Source organism: Cryptomeria japonica, chromosome 1, assembly GCF_030272615.1.
Source record: "Cryptomeria japonica chromosome 1, Sugi_1.0, whole genome shotgun sequence".
Taxonomy (NCBI): Eukaryota; Viridiplantae; Streptophyta; class Pinopsida; order Cupressales; family Cupressaceae; genus Cryptomeria; species Cryptomeria japonica.
The window spans coordinates 44,519,102-44,535,911 of NC_081405.1; the positions used below are offsets into that span (position 1 = coordinate 44,519,102).

The 16,810-nt window shown below is 31.0% G+C and overlaps 1 protein-coding gene across 5 annotated transcripts in view; it reads left to right on the forward strand.

Annotated features, from left to right (window-relative positions):
- Positions 1-5,735: 5,735 nt before the first annotated feature.
- Positions 5,736-16,810, forward strand: part of LOC131027389 (alpha-galactosidase mel1) — a 47,854-nt gene continuing 36,779 nt past the window's right edge. For 2 of the 5 annotated variants that reach the window (XM_059220635.1, XM_059220708.1), the window contains exons 1-9: positions 5,736-6,104; positions 8,178-8,432; positions 8,543-8,717; positions 9,113-9,174; positions 12,396-12,580; positions 12,659-12,756; positions 12,844-12,932; positions 13,694-13,828; positions 13,906-14,017. In XM_059220635.1, the coding sequence (XP_059076618.1) occupies positions 5,811-6,104; positions 8,178-8,432; positions 8,543-8,717; positions 9,113-9,174; positions 12,396-12,580; positions 12,659-12,756; positions 12,844-12,932; positions 13,694-13,828; positions 13,906-14,017 (1,405 nt within the window). In that variant the 5' untranslated portion in view covers positions 5,736-5,810. The remainder of the gene's footprint in view (positions 6,105-8,177; positions 8,433-8,542; positions 8,718-9,112; positions 9,175-12,395; positions 12,581-12,658; positions 12,757-12,843; positions 12,933-13,693; positions 13,829-13,905; positions 14,018-16,810) is intronic. The other 3 variants (XM_057957426.2, XM_059220662.1, XM_057957427.2) reach the window with 3 other exon arrangements.

The window sequence follows — 16,810 nt, forward strand, 5'->3', positions numbered from 1 at the left end:
GTGCATGTGTGTGAATGAGAGAGATGGAGGGAGCAACATGGAGTGTGTGTGAGAGAGAGATAGAGAGATATTTATTAAGAGGTTGGGAGACAAAGAAATAGAGAGGAAGATGGAGATATAGATAAATATATAGAGGGAGAGAGAGGGAAAGATAGGAGAGAGGAAGAGGGAGAAATAGGTATAGAAATAAGGAGAGACAAAGAGAGAGAATAAAGAAGGATAAATGGAGGGATATAAAGATAGAGATAAAAAGTAAAAAATCCAAATATTAATAAAAAAAAAGTTATAAAAATTAATAATAAATAATGAAGCATGGGAAGTCAATTGGAAAATATTTGATCTATTTTTGCATACATTTGTGTAGCACATGAGGTTAATTGGTAGATCATTTAGCAAACAATGTTTTTGCAACAAAGGTCTCAATGGATAAGTGACAACTTCAAATCAATTATGCTTCCACTTAGAATGATCCAAATAGGATTGAAAAAAACCTCCAAATCAGGAGGACAATTTGACTCCATTATAATATTATATGTATTATAGATATATATTATTAATAATTATATTATAAATAAGTATTATATATATATATATATATATATATATATATATTTCAGTTAACATATTAAGGAGTTATATTCTTTATTCTATATATAAATTTGGAGTATAACTTTTTAGATTCAAATAATATTTTTTGAAATATTTGAAAAATCTTTGTATTACATATTTTGTAATTTCCAGTTGTGAATTTTCTTTTATGGAATGAGCCTAAAAAGAGATTTTTGCTTGTTCTTTTTCATTTCCTATGCACGGAAACAAGAAGTTATTGGAATTACATCATAAGTGCATAGTTGTTGTTATGTCAAAAGTACATACAAAAACAATATGTGTTAAGAGAAGGAATTGTGGGTGAGGAAATATAATCTTGGTAGCTTGGAAAAATTTCTCTATCAGATGTCAAGTCTACACCCATACATCATGAAGTTGTTAACATATGAGGTTGGACTTTTATGTAAAGCACATAGCATGAAAACGAAAATAAAAAAATATTTAAATTATATGAAGTCATTAAATTCATTGTTGGAATTTGGTAGGGTTGTGGTCTGATTGTGAAGATGTTGCATTAGTTTTTGTGAGCTCATTGTTGTACATTGAGATTCATGTGTTATAATATAGTGATGGTTAATGGTTGGTTCAGTAGTCATTTTTATATCCATGGCTTCAATTGTTTGTTTATATATGTATTGCATATGATGACAAATGCTTATTTTTTCTTTATGGTGAGCATAGTAGAATTGACTTATTTTGTGGCATAATAGATTTTGAACTTAAATTTTAGAGGAGTCAACTTGAGGATTTATAGGGGTAGAGTTTACCATCTATAAATAAAATAGTAGGTCTCATTATCGATGCTACTAGTAGCAAGAGTCCATAGATATATAAAAGATTAATTGAAATGCTACTAGTAACCAAAAAATGAGGAATAAATACTTATCCCTTAAAAGAACCTAAATTCTATTTTTAAAAGTGTAAACATTTGTATAGTACATGAGGTGAAGTGGTAGGTCATTTAGCAAATGATGTTGTTTGTGCAACAAAAGTCTTAATGGAGAAGTGACAACTTTAAATCAACTATGCATCCTTCCAAACATGATAGAGAGAAAGATAGATATAGAGATGAAGATGGAGATGGTGATAGAGGAGATGGATAGAAAGAGGAGACAGAAACATAAATAGAGAGAGGAGAGATAGATATACCTAAAAAAGTTAAATATATAGATAAGGAGGGAGAGATAAAGAGGAATATATATAGAGTAAAATAGAGAGAGAAAGATAGAAGTGTAGATGGTGAGATGAAGTGATATATAGAGACATGGATATAAGGATATATAGAGATAGGGAGAGAGGGATAGAGATAAATAGAGATAGATAGAGTGACAGATAGAGATGTAGAGGAGAGAGGGAGAGGGAGATATAAATAATGGAGATAGAGAGTGGGAGAGAGAAAGAGGGAGAGATAGACATATATGAGAAGAGAAAGGGACAGAGGTAGAGGTAAAGAGATATATAGGGGGTTACATAGGGAATGTGAGAGGGAGAGATGGGGAGATATATAGAGAGAAGGTTGAAGAGAAAGGGAGAGAGAAGATACTGGAGAGGGGAGAGAGAGGTAGAGGAAAGAGAGGGGAGAGGGGGGAGAGGGAGAGATCTAGATGAGGGGGATAGAGGGAGAGAGGGAGAGAAAAATCATTTTTATAGAGAGAGAAGGGGATAGGGAAAGGGAGAGAGGGAGAGATATAGACATAGGGTGATGTAGAAAGATAGAGAGGGCTAAGGAAAGAGAGAAATGTCAGAGGAGATAGTGTAGATAAAGATATAGATAGAAAGAGATCAAGAGAGGAATGAGAAGGATATATATATATATATATATATATATATATATATATATATATATATATAGAGAGAGAGAGAGAGAGAGAGAGAGAGAGAGAGAGAGAGAGAGAGAGAGAGAGAGATCTAGATAAGTAGAGATGATGAGAGTGGACAAGGGAGAGGTAGAGATGATGAGATATAAATAGAGAAGGGGAAGAGAAAGAGGGAGATAGAGATAGAGATAGAAGAGGCAAGAGTGAGATAGGAAGAAGGCGATGGAGGTATAGAGAGAGATGGAAAGGGATAGCGAGGGGAGAGATAGAGAGTCAGAGATAGAAATGAATAAAAAAAGCAGTGTGTGTGGATATGAGAGAGATGGGAAGTAGAGAGATATAAAAAGGGGATAATAGGGAGAGAGGGAGGGACGAGGAGAAATATAGATAAAAAGAGGGAGAGATAAGGATTGGAAGAAGAGATAAAGACAGATATAACTTGGGAAAGATAGAGTGTGTGTGTGTGTGTGTGAGAGAGAGAGAGAGAGAGAGGTGGTATATAGAGAGAATTAGATAAATAGTAAGAGAAAGAGGAATATAAATAATGAGTTATAGTGAATATGAGAGAGATAAACATATAGAGAGAGAAAGATGGAAGGTGAGAGGAAGAGAGAAGGAGAAATGGAGATAAAAAGGAAACAATCAGAGACGGGTAGATAGAGATATAGTAAGATAAAGATACACAAGTATTGGATAGGTCAAGAGAGAGAGGGGAGATAGAGAGATAGAGATAGGGAAGGAGAAATAGGAAGTCTATGTGAGTGAAAGCAAGCTATATAGAGATAAAGATAGGAAGAGATAAACAAGGAGTAGGTATGTGTGAGATACACAGAGAGGGAGGAACATGGATAAAAGGAAGGAGAGATAGAGAGGTAAATGTAGTGGGAAATATAGAGAAAAGAGAGATAAGGATGAGGGAAGAGGTAAGGGGAGAGAGAGAGAGAGAGAGAGAGAGAGAGAGAGAGAGAGAGAGAGAGAGAGAGAGAGAGAGAGAGAGAGAGAGAGAGATGTATATGAAGATGGAGATGGAGATGGTTGTTCTTTATTGTTAACATATGACAAAATAATGTGTTTTACCTTGATTGGTCTATTCATTTCCATCCATTAAAATGGATAGACAATACAAGTGACATCAATGAAATCATAATAGAAACAAATATCCTACACATTCATGATAGAGCAATAAAAACTCTTGCGATGGTAAGAATACAATAGGTAAAGGTAGACATATGTGGAAAACACAGCTACGGTGGAAGAAGAAAACAACAATTAAAAGATTTTAAAAAATCTAAGGCAACCAACGTTTGAATTGTCTTGCATGCGTTCACTTTACATTCACATTGACGTAAGCAACCATAAAAGCTTCCTATTATATTTTTACAATATATAAAAATTTAGTCAATCAAATAATTATAAATAAACATGATTCTAATTATTTTTAATTATTATTTATAATTTTGTAAATAATTTAAATAAATTCTAAACTTTAATTTAAATAAATTAAACTTAATGTAAAGGCAAAATATATCAAAAAATTCAAATATTAATATTTAGATAATGATTAAAATAAATTAATAATAAACAATTAAATTTTTTAGATGATAATTGATTAAATTGGAAAGTAGTTTTTTTACAATTTATTAGAATTGAAATCTTAGTATTATTCTATAAATAAAAATAAAAAACTCAAAATATAATAATGTTATAATAATAAAAATTTTAGTAAGACAAATAATGATATATTAGAATAATTTTAATAAATTTTAGTTATTATTTACAGATGCATAAAAAGAGAAATAATAAAAATAAATTTTAAACTTAAATTAGAATTAAAAACAAAATAAAATGCTAAATGCAACATTTAAATATTGAACAATTTTATATATATATATATATATATATATATATATATATATATATAAACTAATTATTGATAATTTATTATTTGCACATATATTTAAAAAGTAAATAATAATATTATTTAAATTTTCATATAATATATATTAAAAATCAATTATATATATTATAATATAATAATTTACTTAAAAATTTATATTTTATTATTTACATATTATATTTATTATATATTATTTAATATATTAGTTATTAAAATTTTAAAAATTTAAAAAAATTCAGATAATTTATATGTTAAATTGATTATTTTTATATATATCATAATTAAAATTGATAAGAAATCTGAGTTTTGAAAGTTGAAAATTTAATTAAACATATTCTTAAAGTATTGATAGGGATTAAAATAAAATGCCTGGCGTGGAAAATAGATCAACGAAATAAGGCTAAACCGGTTTAGAAGTACCAGGAATTAAATAGAGTATTATAAGATTCATAAATTATTATTTTCATCGTAAGACCACCACCAAATCAGCACTATCTAAATAATTTATTTAAGAGGAAGATAAATAAATATTAAAAATTCTAAACGATTTTCATTCAACGTCATGTCAATGCTCTTACTTACCACTTGCATAAAGCTGTAATCGTTGGACACGGTGTCAGTTCGTTCACTGCACTTTTAAATGTCCGCATTCATTAATGCAGTATACAGTACGAAGTGCACGTAGAACGAAATCGAAACAATCAGAACCGTCTAACATATGGAAAAATTCATTAGGGCTCCCACCTTCCGGTTGAGCTATAACTCCCTGCTAATCCCCATAGAATTGTAGGGCGGCTAGAACTCCCTGATGCAGATTAGGGCTGTTATTCTCCAGTGAACAGTTACCTGAACTGAACACCCCCTCTCTTTCTCGTGCCATCCTTAACCTCTTCGGCGGTAGGCTACAGTTGGATGAAGGTAGGGCTATCCTACGGAAAGCATTAAAAAACAATGAAATTTTTTGAACAGATAAGATGCATTGAATCGTCTTGCATCCGTTTTCGAACAATACTTATCGTCGATGGAGAAAAAATAGCTCGTCCATTTCATAGAAAGAGACACCTTCCGCGTAAAAATCACCTTTTGAATGGATTGAGGACCACATTATATTTGACACGTAAAGGGCAACTGTCAAATCGTTATCATCATTATTCAATTTACACGCTATGACCACTAATTTGTTTTCATATGAAATTGCTTGGTAAGAGCATGCAAATGTACACTTGACTTGACTTGACTAATAATTGACTTGACTAATAATTCAAACAGTAATTTTTTTTTAATTATAATTTGTGGAAACTTTTTCAACCACGCAAACATTATCCTACAATGAAATTTGAAGAAAAAAAAAGGAAAAAAAAAAAGCCAAACATTGAATGTACATTTAATCACTTTAAAAACTGGTTAAATGTACACCCAATGTTTGGTAATGTTTGCGTGGTTGAAAACGTTTCCACAAAAAAATTGGAACAAACAAGAAAGACGAGATGGGACTGGGCAGCCGAGTGGGTTGCAGACCATTTTTGGCCTTGGCTTTTATCTTCATTATAATGCTTTTAACACTACTTGTGTTGTATGGATTTGGCATCCCCAAATCATTGGAGGCGAAAGTAGAAAAGCTAGTGTATATTGATGATGACAGAACAGTGGAGGGCTCACGAGCAGCCTACCCACCAAGAGGCTGGAATTCATACGATTCTTTTTCTTGGATTATTTCAGAGGAACAATTTCTTACAAACGCTCAAATCCTATCGGATAAGCTCCTCTCTTTCGGGTATCAGGTAAGGAAAAACTTCAATTACCTTTTTTTCAATTTTTGTTTTCTTATGGGTAATGGGTCGAATTCGACAAAAGTTTTTAATTGGAGCTATAAATGAGTGAGATCACATTTTTCAGATATCTTATCTTGACGTTAATATTCTTATATCTTCTTTTGCAATCCTCCGTTCCTTATCTCTCCTTCTTCCTTATCTCTCTGCTCTGCTCCTTATCTCTCCACTTTGCTCCAACCTCAGGGCTCAACCAGACTAGATTCGAACCTGAATTACAACATTAACATTGCTTACAACTAACTGTTGCGGGCAACCTTTCTGATCCTATTAAAAAGTGAAAAAAACAATTAGAAGAGAGGACCCAATGACCCCATAAACTGACTTTGCATTCTCTCAAGCTCTCAAACATTTTTCATTTTTTCAATATGAAAGAATTTGTATTAGTTGTAATTCCATTTGTAAGGTCTTAATTATGCCTCTGGTCACATAAGTTATTCTTATTCATCCAGTGATTGAATCGTTTCAACCGTTTAATTGTCTGATCTGATTGAAGTTTATGATTCAGTCGTGCTAGACTTGTTCAAAAATTACCCAATTGTTTTTTAATTTCAATGTTAAAACACTTGGATGAAACTCAGTAATATTTGATACATTGAGAAAACCATAAAACTTAGCATTTTTAAGCATAAGAAATCCACTTGGAACACAATCAAAACTAATGAAATATTAAAAGAAAAGCCAGAACTGTTCGAGCCCAGTCAAACTTGGTTCTTTATCAACCACTTAATATAGCAGAGAAAAAATGCTCAATTGATTGTCAGTATTGTCTGATCCAAAGAACTTTAGACAAAGTTCTGATATCAAGTTAGCAATTTAAAATGCTGAAAATAGAGCTGCTACCAAATAAAACACAAACACAGTGACCGCAGCATTGATTGCCAGTGCAGAGTGGAATTATAGAAGCAAAGAGACAATCAATAGACTGGAGACATGCAGGCTTTCTTACTTTCTACAAAGGCAAAGGAAAGGCAAAACTACTCAGCAAACAATTAGATTAATTTTTACACTGTTAGGGGAAGAGGTTGTCTGGTTATATATAGATAGTTTAATTTCTAATTATTAATTAGAGTCTAAAGGATTGAGTTTAGTTGGTTAAAGCATTGAGTTCTCAATGTGGAGACTCAAATTCAATTCTAATTGAAAAGAAAATTATTTAATTTAAAATGTCAATAATTGAAAATTAGATAAAATAAATCATTTATTTTTGACTTATTCAATCATATAATTTGTTTTTAATTAATATTTTTAGCAATTATTTATCTTTATCTTTTTTTTTCCTTAATTTTTTTTCTTGTGTTTGTCTTGTTATTTGCTTTCTTTTTCTTTTTCTTTTTTTTTATCTTTTATTTTTTGTTATTTTTCTTTCTTTTTCTATGTCTTTGTCTTTTTATTTTTATTTAAAGACCTATCAAATCAGTCGACCCAAAAGTAGAAGCACTGTATGAACATGATGTAAGAGATGAGGGTTCACAAGCCCTTTGTCTTTTTATTTTTATTTAAAGACCTATCAAATCAGTTGACCCAAAAGTAGAAGCACTGTATGAACATGATGTAAGAGATGAGGGTTCACAAGTCCTAGAGGCTGGAATTCATACGATTTTTTTTCTTGGATTATTTCAGAACAATTTCTTACCAATGCCCCAATAAATTTACGCTGTCTTAATAATGATAACCTCTGGTTATAAGGAAACAAAGGAATGAGCTTCCCATTGGGCTTGGGTTCGATTCTCTTTCGGATTTAAGAGGGAGGACTGGTTGCAGGGTTTGGATTCTCTCCCTAGGGGACTAGTCTCTCCTCAGCTCGCCCCTTTCTGGTCTCAACTTGACAATAAAAGTAAGCCCAAGATAAGACAGGTTGGGTTGCTGAACAAAAGAATGATAGATCATGTAGAGTCATAAAAAATATTCTAAAGAAAATTTGTCAACATAATTTAATTCAGAAAATACAAACTCATCTTTATAGATTCTAAAAATTTCATATATATATTGTTCACTAACATAAAAGAGATGTTTTTTCTTCAGTATGCAGTAGTAGATTTCTTGTGGTACAGGAAGCATGAAAGTGGTGCATCAGTGAATTCTCCAGGATATGATATTATTGATGAATGGGGGCGGCCCATTCCTGATCCTGTACGATGGCCTTCTTCTTCTGGGGGAAAAGGATTCAAACAAGTTGCAGAGAAAGTGCATAAAATGGGTCTCAAATTTGGTATTCATGTTATGCGTGGTATCAGTGCACAGGCCGTCAAAACTAATACCCCTATAATGGGCCCCCAGGTTACCCAAAAAAAAAACCAGATTCAATTCAATAATTCAAAAGTTAATTGAAATTTATATAAAGTCTATAGAGAATTTTACAATATCCTCTTGTACACGAATGAATACAGGGAGTGGCATATGAAGAGAATGGAAAGATTTGGAGGGCGAAAGACATAGCGTTGAATGGGACGAGGTGTGTATGGATGGCTGAATGCTTCATGAGCGTTGATACGAGTCTTCGAGCAGGAAGGGCTTTTATTGCTTCCCTTTATCACCAATACGTAGACTGGGGCATCGATTTAGGTAATAAATTTTGGTTATGGCGTCACAATATTTAAAAGTTGGGTATCCAGAAGATTTAATTCTTAATTTTTTTTTAGAATTCGTTAAGTTTTATGATTTTTGATTTTTTTTTCAGATTTTTTGTGGTTTAATAGAATGGAAATACAGATGAAACCTAACTTCCGAAATTTTTGAAAATTATATGACATGCCGTTTTATTGTTATTATTGTTTTCCACTTATTTGTACCTTGTGTGAATTGGATGTTAATTGTCTTTAGATTTTAAGAATGAGATATTTTATCTATTTACTCATTTTTAATATATTTAATATTATTTTTTATAAATAATAAAACAAAACACTTCTTCCTCTAAATAAAAATTTATTAAACTAATGGAAAACGAATTACTATTGCAGTGAAGCATGACTGTATCTTCGGGCAAGACTTGAATATAGATGAAATATCCCTTGTATCTCAGGTACCTACTCCAGCTTTTACTCTTTCTTTTTCTTTTCAATAGAAAACAGAAATTTTATTTATTATTTAAAATCTAGTAAAGGAAAATCAGAAATTTTATTTATTATTTAAAATCTAGTAAAGGAAAATCATATTCAGTAAGATTTCTGACTGGATTTAAGTTGGTATTGATTCTAAAATCATTTTAACTTGATGGGATTCAGGGCAGAATTTGATTGCATAGATTTCAATACATATTTTATTTAATTGAATAGTGTATATTTTTACTAGAATGTGATTCCTCATGGATGCAAAACATTTGAATATTCAATCCTTTGTGGGTTTGACTTCACAACTGGAAAAATCAATAGTACTTTTGATGCCATTGGTAATGGTGATTTTCATTAAGTTGTTGGTGCTTCCTTATGTTTTTCAATCTGTGATAAAAAACATGGGCCACATGTGCATCTAGTTGGCCCTAGTTGCATTCTTGCAGGAAACTTTATCTTTAAGACCGTTGGCCTTATCAAGTACTTTTTGTTGACCAACAAATTTTGTTGATATGACATTTGTATGGACATTGGTGGAATTAGATAATTCCCAACATCTTTTGATAGAAATATTTCTGAATCTAAATGGTTTGTGTTGGATCCAACTTTTAGATTATGAAGGTTTATCTTTTATATTAGATAGGCATATTGCAAATTGATTGTCAAAATATTAAAATATTGAAGGTTTTTAATTTTTGAGATCTTTATATTTTAAAAAGAATATTATTTTTATAATTAAAATAAAAAATTCAACAAAATATAATACAAAATTTTTTTAGATAATTTTAAAAATTTTAATATAATAATTTAGAAACTTGTTTGTCATTGTATTAGTTCATTTAATGTAGAAGCTTTAAAATCAAAATTGCAAAGCAAATGAGAAAGCGTTTTTGGGTGATGCTGATCACCAGTTCGCTGGGTGCTCATGTTTTTCACAATTATATCACATCTTCTTCAATTTCCTGTTTTGTTAAGCTTAAAAACTTTATACTTAGGGAATTAAGCTTTCAACTTGACGTAAGATAATATATTATCTTCTTGAGGAAAACTTTATAAAAGGGTCAAAGCATAATCTTATTTCTATTATGGTAAACGTCTAACTTCTTTGTTCCATAATCTGCACATCAGAAATCTACCAATCTCCATAACATTAAGAAGAAAGAGAAATTTAAATATACGATCAGAAAATTAAAAAAATGAAATGATAATTTTTGTAAAAGAAATTGATACTTGAATCTGGGTTTTCTAAATAAAAATTTTACCCAATGCAATGCAAAACTACAAATGATATTAAATTTAATATTATTGATATTAATGAATAAATTTAACTTCAAATGTAGAAAATAAGAGTTAAAATTTCAATATCTAATAAATAGTAGAGTAGTCCTTAGGAGTAGATTGAACTAATTGTTTTTGTAACATTAGGAGAATTATTTATTTCATTTGATGTTTAAAATCTTTAAGTGCCAAAAATATATTGAGTATGTTATGTACTTAGGGATATGACATTATAATGTATATAGGCTCATGGAGATGCTAACATGTGGTACACATCTCTTAAATTAGTTATATTGGGTAAAGTGCTTAATTTATTAATTGTATAAGGTATTGAGTAGGCCTACGTATAGCTATAGTTGTTTAACATTCAATTGTGCTAGTATGAAGAGGTATAAATAAAGAAGTAGAAATAATTTTAAGAATATGGGAAGAACATGTTATGTATTTGATATCTTGTAGAGATATAACATGGAGCGCTTTCTTTCTCAAGAAGTAGTGTATGGTATTTCCCTACTTTTTGGTCTTATTTTATTTATACATATATGGATATTAGGGAATATTTTCTCACAAACATTTCTTACATTAAATGATTTTGTAGTGGCTAATATTCTCCAATTGGCTAGTACTTAAAATTGGAGATTAAAAATTTATCTAATACCACAATCCATAAGACTAGATGAATTGCCACACTTCTACAAATAATAAATTCGAGTCAAGAGGTAAATTGCCAAAATATTTTTTTTTTATTAAACTCTTAAACTTAAAAATTCACCACAATATTTGATACCTAATTAGATTAGATTTGCCTAATTTTTATAATATATAGTAGTTAATAAAATTAATTTACCAATAATATAATACATATATTGGTTACTTCAAGGTCATATTGCTGATTTTTAATCAGCGCCATTTATTTAATTTATAGTTGAATGTATATTTTTGTATTCCATGGGTTAAAATGTACCCATGGGGCTCTAATATCCATTGGACCCAAAATTATATTTTGAAAATATAAAGTCTAATAATTGGTGTTAAGTTTTGTGAGCCAAAATGTATTTGTAGAGATCCAATACCCATGAGCCCTAAAATAGAAGCCAAACATTAGATTATAAATAAAATCAATGGTGGAAAAAAAATATTTATTGCCAATTTAAAATATTTATTTTTCTGAGTTTTTTTTTTTATAGCCTTATGGTATCCCAAGTGTCAGCCCCTTGTGACTTTACTGGGTGTCTCAATGGACCTTGCTTTGATCCTACTTTTTGCCAAGTTTTTGGTTGTTGCAGAGGTTATAGATACAAGTATACATCTTAAGGCTTAAACTATTCAATCACTACCACCATTAGGCCATTATTTTTCCTTGAAAATTATTTTTTTAAAGGAAGTATTTTCCGTGATAGTTAAAGTTTTTTCTTTTTTTTTTTGTCAATATTCACTAGTATTTTTTTACAGATTTCTAGAGATTTTTCCAATAAAAATATATATTTTTTTAAATAATGAAATATTTGCCAAGATTTTATATATAAACTACAATTTTATATAATAATATATAAATTCACACACACAGATATATTGGGTGGTTGAGTCATCTTGGATCAGTGGTTGAGTCATCATGACCTTTTTAGCTAGTGGTTGCGTCATTTTTTTTGTATTGAATTCACATTATCAAGAAAAAGAAATGTATTGTATCAAATGGTATGAATTCAAACTGTAAATTATGGAGCTTTTGTAATACCGTACCGCTTTTAAATCTCATGGGCTTTAATTATGCAGAGATGTGATTAAAGTCCTTGATGGTCAAATCTACTGTGGGTTTAGAAATGAGCGAAAATTTACTGCTGGTTAATGTAAAAGCCTTCATAACAAAATTTCTTTGATATAATCTAAACTATAATATTGAAACCTTAAAAATCAGATATATTTGATGCATATCCAGATACTCAAAGACATAGATCGTCCAATATTGTACTCAATTTCTCCTGGAAAAGACGCAACACCAGATATGGCTCGGAAAATAAGCAAACTAGTTAACATGTACAGAATTACAGCTGACGATTGGGATTCCTGGCATCATATACGCAGCCATTTTGAAGTGTCTAGGTATGTTTTACATCAACTTTATAAACTCCAAAACATTATATGAACGATTAGCTCAGACATTCAATGAATCTTCTCCAGAGATTTTGCTGCTAGTGGGTTGATAGGATCTCAAGGACTACTTGGAAGATCATGGCCAGATTTAGATATGCTCCCATTTGGCTGGCTAACTGATATAGGTAAGAGTAATTTTCCAGTTTCAATCTGACATATTTGATATGCAAGTTACGACACTAATGTATGTGCTAACTTTGGATAGTTATGAGGTACTCAAATCATGTATTTGGTTTCCGTAGATTCAAATGAAGGACCCCATCGCTTTTCAAAGCTTCTTCCAGATGAACAGAAAGTTCAGGTGATAAGTTGAAAACAAGATTTGCTTTAACAGTTTGGTTTAAATATATTACATTTTAAGTGTTAGATTTGTTTAGGTAGTTCATCTATGTTGGTGTAGCGATTATATTGACGATGAGATCCCTCTCCATGACTAGTATGTGCTTTTGGTGTGACCGTAAAAATCTACATGGTATCAGAACACATGCCATCAGTTCGAGTTCCTCAAGCCCTATAGACCTTGAAGATTTGTACTGTCACACCAAAAGCACGTACTAGTGGTGGAGAGGGATACAACCTCGTACCATGTAAAAACAGGAATAAAACTAAAAAACCAGAGATATTCCTTAGTTAGCTTAACAACTAAGCAAAAAGCAGTTTTATCCAACTCTAGGGATTAAAAAAAAAAAATCCACAATAATCCCATAAATCATGGAGGAAAAGCTGATTTTTGTGCACGTAGTGAGTACAAATCCTACATGGTACGTGGTTGTATCTGACTTTATCATGTGAGGGGTGTTGGTGTAGCGACTATATTGACCATGAGATCCCTCTCCACCACTAGTATGTGTTTTTGGTGTGACGGTAAAAATCTACAATCTAAAATTATATCAATAATGATCTTTAAGTTTTATTTCTTTAGATAGGTTATTTCCAATCACGCTAATAGATGATCCTACAAAAAAATCAATGCTTACTATAATTGAAATGAACCACTTAAACAAATCAATGCCTAAAATATACCACGAAATATATTAATCTACAATATTTTAACCATTACAGATGACTTTGTGGGCTATGGCGAAATCTCCTATTATGTTTGGAGGTGACTTAAGGCAGATTGATAATGCAACCATGGCTCTCATTACAAATCCTACCATACTCGACATAAATGCTAACAGCACGCTCAATCAAGAGGTATTTTGTTTTTCTTTTCTCATCGTTATCTGGTTAAAGAAGAATTAAAATACATTAATATTCCTTCTCTGTTACAGTTGTGTGTGGATCCACGCAGTAGAACTTTCCAACGCATCAAATCCCTTTTCCTTAAAATTGTTTCCACCAGAGTAAACAACGTACGTACTTGGATAGCGAAAGGTGCCTCCGGTGAGTATTGCTTTACCATGAGCATCTAGATTTAAGGATTTTTTAAGCAGCAATTACAGGATACAAGAGTTAATAATGGTGAATGATTGTGAATATTTGGGACTGTGTGTAATGGTGAATATTTGGGAATATGTGTAAAATAGGAGAGGATAAGATTGAAAATATTAGAATAAGTATAGGTGAATGTGAAAAAGGTGTGGATGAGTATTGGTTTAGAAATCAAAATTAGTTTTAAAGTGTGTTGATTGTTGATATATGAAAAATCAATTTAGATATAATCATTATTACACAAATAAATACGAAAATAAGAAAATGATAAACTTTAAATAAGGGTCTATACATGTGTTGCAAAGGTTAAAAGAATGTCATCACAATAAAATTGATAAATTTAGACTACTAGTGAAATCCCCAACAATGAAAGGCTATCACAAAGTTCAAAACATGTAGAGATTCATTTAGTCTCATAGTTTTCTTAATTTTATACAAGTTGTGTGATGAGTACTTTAGCAAATGGTCAAGATGATGATGATCCATATCAGAAGAAAGATCATATAGTCTACAATGGTCGATATAATTATCTTAAAAAGACGTTGGAAATAAATAAACCTCAAAATCGAATGTCTCATATAAATATGGTCTCTCTTGTTCCAAACATCAACCTTGCATTCCAAATTAATGATACGACCCAACAATTTGTACATCAAATTCATTTTTTTTATAGCCTCTTCATTAGTTCCTCATAACAATAATTGGATTACTCTTTCGTACCTCTATTAATTCCATATTCATCTTCTCCTCCTTTAAATGAAGCTAAGGTAGTGGAACAATTTCCTACATTAATCTCAAGAGAAGGGTTAGGCATTTTTTTTAGATCTTTGCAACAATTACATGAAATAAATAGAAATAAGGTTATATACCACTCATACTTCAACACAATGCTTTACATAGAGAAAACCCTTTTGAGAGAAAACCCCACTCCAAAATCTACCTAATATTATTGGTCTATAATCATGCTTAGGTGGCTACTTAGGTGTCATTTTGCTTATGTGGCAAGGTAGTTATAGGGGTAGGTAGGATATTTCTCCTATATATGTACCTCCTTCATATCTGCATTTTTCACTCACAAATTAATCCATCTTCATTTTTCTATGGTAGATTTGTTTTATTTGTTATTTCCATTATGCCTATTTTTTTGGTTGATTCTACATGGTATTAGAGTCATGCTAGTGCAAATGGAAATGCAAATAATCTTTGTGTGAGTTGCATCTAAATTAATCTAAGGTTTGTGTAAGATCATGGATTTTGAAGGATCTTGGATCTGCGACATTCAATTAAAAAATTTGGCATGAAGATTGCAAATTAAAAGAGAGATTTATAAATTGAGCAAATATTTGTACTTTCTTGCTCAATTTGGGTCACTATTTGCATAATAATTGTACTTTGTTGGCCATGAAGATTGCAACTTAAAGAAAAATTCTATAAATTTATGGTAAATTTGAAGATTATTCATAAATTTATTTAACTCAACTCATTTTATTTACAAATTTATGGTGTACAATCATCCAAACAACTCAAATATTTGTAAAATTTGAAATTTTCCTTTTTCTATTTAATACATGGTAGTATTTGTTGGTCTTGAACATTTATCCACAAATTTGAAAGTTTTTGGAAGTCATTGTTGTGTCCATTGGACTCCATTTTTTTTACATGAGATTTTATTGGAAATTAAAATATTCATGTAAATCAACTTGATTCATGCATTGACTTGTAATTTTATTTTTGTATTTCAATACTTGACTTGCATTTATATTTTGTATTTCTAGCATGTCTTAGACATGGATATACAAACACTCATTCATCATGGGTTTTGCATTTTAAATATTTGCAACTAGATTATGTATTTGGCATGTTGACTTGTCATTTTAGCTTTCTAGTGGCATATGAAGCTCACTTTTTGGCCTCTATTGCTAAGACCTATGAATTGTACTTGACCTCGTCTTTAGTTGGTGGCTTTTTTGGCAACAATTCTCAGTTGAAATTGGCTTTGGCAACCCTTGAATTTCAATATTCATTACAAATTAGACTTCCATTCAGGTATCAAAGTCTTCCTAAAAGGGAATTCTATTTTCTTCAACTCCCCTTTTAATATATACGTTTGATATTAAAATTGACTTGGCTTTTCGTGACCCTACTTTTGGCACTTTATTTGACTTTGTTTTGGTGTTTATATTTTAATTCTTTCAACCTACACTTTGTTGAACCCACGATAGGACTAAGAGGGGGGGTGAATTAGTCTGAAACTTCAAAATGGATAAATTGTAAACAACGTTCAACCATTCAACAATAATATTGAAAGAACATAAACCACTAACATTAGAACACCAGATTTATGTGGAAAGCCCAAATAGGGAAAAACCACAGTGATAATATAACTCACAATATAAATTTGAATTATTACTTGATGTTTTAAGTTTGTTGCCAAGGAGAAACAACACCCGAAGGAATTGTAGGCTAAGGCACACTACCTTAGGGCAAGATACATGGACTTGCACAACTGAGGCATACTGCTTTAGGGAAAGATACAAAAATGCTGCTAAAGGATCCACTGTCATTCAACAATAAAATAAATATTAGAATTGATATGAGAAGGATATTCTAAACATAAAATTGTCCTTGCACATGAGGATCAAGTGACCAGTATCATGGAAAACATCTCTGAACTCTGTCACTGTCTCCACACATTGTCTTCTTGAATACATTGTTAGGTCCTCGAGACAACTGAGACGGGGGGGG